This window comes from Pelmatolapia mariae, linkage group LG22 (assembly GCF_036321145.2).
Source record: "Pelmatolapia mariae isolate MD_Pm_ZW linkage group LG22, Pm_UMD_F_2, whole genome shotgun sequence".
Classification (NCBI taxonomy): Eukaryota; Metazoa; Chordata; class Actinopteri; order Cichliformes; family Cichlidae; genus Pelmatolapia; species Pelmatolapia mariae.
The window spans coordinates 11,015,438-11,020,208 of record NC_086245.2 but is presented as its reverse complement, the minus strand read 5'-3'; the positions used below and the strand labels follow the sequence as shown (position 1 = coordinate 11,020,208).

At 46.0% G+C, this 4,771-nt stretch overlaps 1 protein-coding gene across 3 annotated transcripts; it reads left to right on the top strand.

The window, feature by feature from the left end:
* The first annotated feature begins 422 nt into the window (after positions 1-422).
* Positions 423-3,629, top strand: LOC135933701 (uncharacterized protein DDB_G0290685). 3 transcript variants are annotated; one of them, XM_065471830.1, is made up of 2 exons: positions 423-610; positions 2,092-3,629. In XM_065471830.1, the coding sequence occupies exons 1-2, from the start codon at positions 438-440 to the stop codon at positions 3,161-3,163; spliced, it is 1,245 nt and encodes a 414-aa protein (XP_065327902.1). In that variant the 5' UTR covers positions 423-437; the 3' UTR covers positions 3,164-3,629. The 3 variants fall into 3 exon arrangements, with proteins under 3 accessions (XP_065327902.1, XP_065327909.1, XP_065327907.1); XM_065471837.1 differs by lacking the exon at positions 423-610 and adding an exon at positions 625-744; XM_065471835.1 differs by lacking the exon at positions 423-610 and adding an exon at positions 918-1,052.
* The last annotated feature ends 1,142 nt before the right edge of the window (positions 3,630-4,771 follow it).

The window sequence follows — 4,771 nt, the reverse complement described above, 5'->3', positions numbered from 1 at the left end:
AAATGTCATTAGAACAAGGGCCATAAAGGTAAAACCACAGACTCCAGCTGCAGCCAGATGTAGAAAGAGGGAGTGAATGGCACTACAGTAAAACCGTGTTGGTTATATTAAAGAGATCCTTTTTAAACTTCTACATTTTGTTTATGAATGAGGATTCCCATAAAGGTACCCAAGAATTATTATTATTTTTTGCCCATTTTGAGCTGCTTTTATTTCTTTTTATTTGTTCATTTAGTTTACTTGCTGGATTTCCTCTATGGAAATAAGTTCGGTAGCTACCACCCACAGAGTTACAATCCATTGTAATAAAAAGACGCTCGTTTCTGGGAATTCAGACCTGCTGTTGAATAAACAATAAACACAACAGGCTTTCTGTCCTCGCACCGATTCATTCTCCACTGTTTCCTTTTTCCTTCAGTCCCAGCCCAGTTTAGGAAATGCTTTTAGTCGCCCAGCGTTTTCTTTTTTCTAAGAGCTACCGCGGTAGGCTGAGAGGAGGAGGAGAGAGGAAGAGGAAGATAAACATCACACAGAGGAGGGTCAGAGGAGGGGAAAAATTGGGAGGGCGCAGTGTCCAGCTTGTCTATCGAGCAACAAACCGGCAAAATAGGTAAGAAAAAACTGGAACCTCGTGCAAATAGATTCACATGTCTGACTTATGCAAGCGGTGAAAGGGAGATGAAGGGCAGGCTCTGAGGTTGTTTTATATGAGAAGGGCTAGAGTGGAGACTGCACAGATATGGGGTGAGCGTTACATAACGCAGCGCAGATTAAATATCCCTGCTTTTTCCTCTACATTTCTGAGTATATATTTATTATTATTATTATTGTTTTAGGATGAAACTCTGAGGCGTTTTTGAGCTTTAGCAAAGAGCAGTGCTCGGATGAGGAAGAAGAACTGTCGCGTTTTAGGCTTTCTTATCCTGATATTCTTCAATAAGCCGTAAAATGCAGCCACTGGGCGCCATTGGACGCCTTTTTCACGTTTTCTACAGAGCCAGGCGTCTTCGTTTCAAGATTATAGGCATCCACCCAGCAGCAGGACTGCTTAGGTATTATTTTCCTTTATTTTCATCGCGCTTACGACAACAAATATGGTGTTTTTGCACTCAGAGCGAAAAAATACAAACCACTCGTTATCAACATGAGAATTATTTTATTCTCCCATTTCAAGCGCCAGCATTGCGGCCAAAAACGCGTCGATTTCGGGCGGTTTGTCCTCATTTCTCTCGCCGTGGTTAGAGCTTCATCATGCGCGCTCGCGACACCGCCACCATCGCTGTCCTTCAGCACCACGTGAGCGCGCGTGCATAGGAAGAGGAGAGGGGACTGATTGACAGCAGCCTGGAGTCAGGATTAGAGAGATTTCCATTCTGAGGAGACATGTAAATATTTGACGCTAATAGAAATGGAGTGCGCAGACCAGCCTGTAGTTATAGACGTTATAAACAAGGAAAGTGTGTGTGTGTGTGTGTGTGTGTGTGTGTGTGTGTGTGTGTGTGTGTGTGTGTGTGTGTGTGTGTGTTTGGCCCCAGTGGGCTAGGCATTGGATTTTCCTCTGTTTTTGTTCTTGTTGCTTTAGCTCACGACTGCATTTTAGCTGTTTTGATCTTTTTTAATCCTCCTCCTTTCGCCCATGAAGAACTTTTCTTTGTTGCTTTGTTGTGCTGCCATGTGATGACAGGTTTAAGCAGCTACACACTGTGCAGGCCTGCGACACAGATTTATTTATTGTTTCACTGTGATTTGGCTTGACTTTCTTTTGTTAGAGCATATTTCACATTTCTCAATGCAACTTCTGATTAATGTTCTGTTTCTTTAATACACTAAGATGTTTTTCTGCAAGGGAAGCCAAAAACCTTAAATGTTATAGACTGAAGTATTAAGCACTAGAAACTTAACTATGGATCTCAAGTAAGTCAAGTCAAGTAGATTTTCATCTTCTATCTAAATTTTTGGCTCCAGGAAGTTGAGAAACATTCTAAGTGATGTACATAGTGGGCAAATGTCCAGCGGTGCTGTGTGTAAAGGTTATTTGAAGTAAAGAATGGCACTACCAGTACTTTGATGTTATGTTCCTTGTCATTTCAGTGAGAATCAGTCGAGGCCAGTGATGCTTCATCATCAGGACCAGCCTCTGAACTCAGCCTACGGAGGCTCCAACAATAGTTCTTCGTTCCAAAACAGGAAGTGCGACAAAGACGGCAACTTCAACTTCCTGCCAGGGAAAGATGATGAGGACTACACGGGCAATGTAGAAGGAGGAGGAGATGAGAACCGAAACCAGGTGCGGCCCCGAAACTTGGGCCCACTTGGGCGTGACCCCCCAAACTCAGGGGTTCTGTCGCCGCGCTCCCGCATGTCCTGCTGGAGCCGCCTTGAGCCTCTGCCTGAAATCGAAGGTGGGGACGATGGTTATGGTAGAGTGCCCCCTGATGGAGCGGAGGAGAGGAGGATGGAGGAAGAGGAGGGAAGGATGATGATGAACCAGGATGATGAGAAGCAGAGAGAGAAGAGGGAGCAGCAGAGGAGGAAGGGCAGCACAGACTTCAGAGGAAGACAGGAAGAGGATTATGATGCACTGCTGGACGACGAATGGGGAGACAGTGACTCCGAGTCTGAGTACAGCTACCGGTCTGGCGGCAGCATGTCTTCCCTCAACATAGAAAGCGGGGGAGAGGGGATGGTCATGGGAGGCCTGGACCGCATCGGTGTCGGGGAACCAAAATCGAGTCATCCGGAAAGCGGCCCAGCAGGAAACAGAGACCCCGCCACGAGACAAAGAAGCTTTAGCCGCAAGTCCCTCCCAGGAAGCAACCTGGGAAATCTGGAGGAAGGAGCGGAAGATCAAGACGATGATGATGATCAGTCCTCCGACTCAGACGGCGATATGCCAGAGCTGATGGACACCGTGTGGACGCTGCGGGACCGTGAGCGCTTCAAGGCTCAGGAAATGGAGAAGCACCAGGTGCAGCTGACCATGTATCGCCGCCTGGCGCTGATCCGCTGGGTCCGCACCCTTCAGGGCCGCGTCCAGGAACAGCAGAACCGCCTTCAGTCCAGCTTTGATGTCATCCTCACTCACAGGAAGGAGCTGCTGCGAATGGGCGCCGCCGCTGCCATAGCCAACACTGCTCCCACTGCTGCTGTCAGCCAATCGTGAGAGGAAACAAGTGTTTATAAAACTGCACTTTTGCTCATAAATTTCCCCTGGAAAAAGGAAAAAGAATCTCCCATCATCCCGTCAGACATTTTTAAGCTTTATGTTGCTTATTGTTGATCATCTTCCCTGTTTTCCCATACAGAGCATCAGTTACTATATCAAACTCATCTTTGGGCTGCTGAAGACTGGCGTTAACTTCAGCTTCTACACAAAAACCAAACTGTCACATGACTTAGGATGTATTCTCATTAAAGCAATGACTATATGAACTCTTGAGTGTTGTTATAATATGATGTTTATATCAGAAATGCCCTACATGCTGTTGTTACTTGTCTTGACCTCTGCGTAAAAAAAACCCAAATCCCTAAAAGTGTTGGAAAACATCCATGTGTTAGAGACGATTTCTACCAGGAGATGCTGTATATAATTATGATCGATTAAAAGAATAAAGTATCCTTCTATCTAATGTTTTTGTGCGGATGTTTTTTTAATGTAACTTTTAAACAGCTTAATCTAGATTGAGCTCATTTCTAATAGACACATCTGAGAGAAAGACTAAGGCTGATAACTCCACTTTAAGAGCACAGAGGCTTCTTTTGATTCCTGAGGAACATTTTAAGAAGCTGGTTTATCAAAGTTCCCTCAGAACAGATATGACTAAAGAAGGCCAGTTTTTATCTTCTGTAGCTGTACTTGCTGTACTTGGAGCCTTGGGCCAATGCCCTTTGAGCTCACAATTGCCTCTTTGTCAGCTGAACAAAGTTGTTTTGTATCTGCTCATCACACGGGGCTGGGAGCGTGTGTTCTGCAGGCAGTGTGATAGCCGTGTGAGGGCTCAAGCCTCAATCTTTACGGGCTGCTCTTCCGCCGCAGGCACTCCGAGATCATCTCACCTCTTTCTACGTGTGTGTGTGTGTGTGTGTGTTCAGAAAGATACCAGCCACGCTGCCACCCTGTAATCTCCGTCCTGGGCGAGTCGATGGGAGTCGCTGGAAGCCCTCGGGGAGCTTCAGTCTGCGCCCCGAGCCAATGCGGGTCCTATCCGGCCGCGGTGAACAGACGCCGGTCCGGTTGCGCGCAGGAGCCAAACCCCGGGGCAAGTTTGGGATAATCCCCAGCTATGCCTCCTAACCAATTCCCGTTTATTTATTTTTTTCCTAGCTTATCGCTTTTCTTGGACGCGCAGGCACCGCACAGAAAGTCTGAGTCCATTTCCATATTGATCCGCTGTTCGTTGTGTTTGCGAGGCGACAAATCTGAGCGGATAACATGTTTACAGCAGAGCAGTGACTTGTATACAACGTGATACAGAAAACATCCTCAAAAAAGGGACATCTGGGAACAAACGTGCCTTTGATGAGGATTTTGTAAACCGCGGAGACTTGATTTCAAGGTAGTTAGAGGTTATAAATGAAGTGAGACAAAGCTCACGAAGATAAATGAAGCTGCAGGGGCGCGAAGGGGAAAAAAAAAGCACGGCTGATCAGTTTTTACCTCGGGATAAAGGAAGGTTCCAGTGTCTTTAGTGCATATGACAATATTTTAGATGTGTGGTTCAGTATTAAAATATCCGCTGGTGCTAAGCTTATTAACTGTTTCCTCCATTAA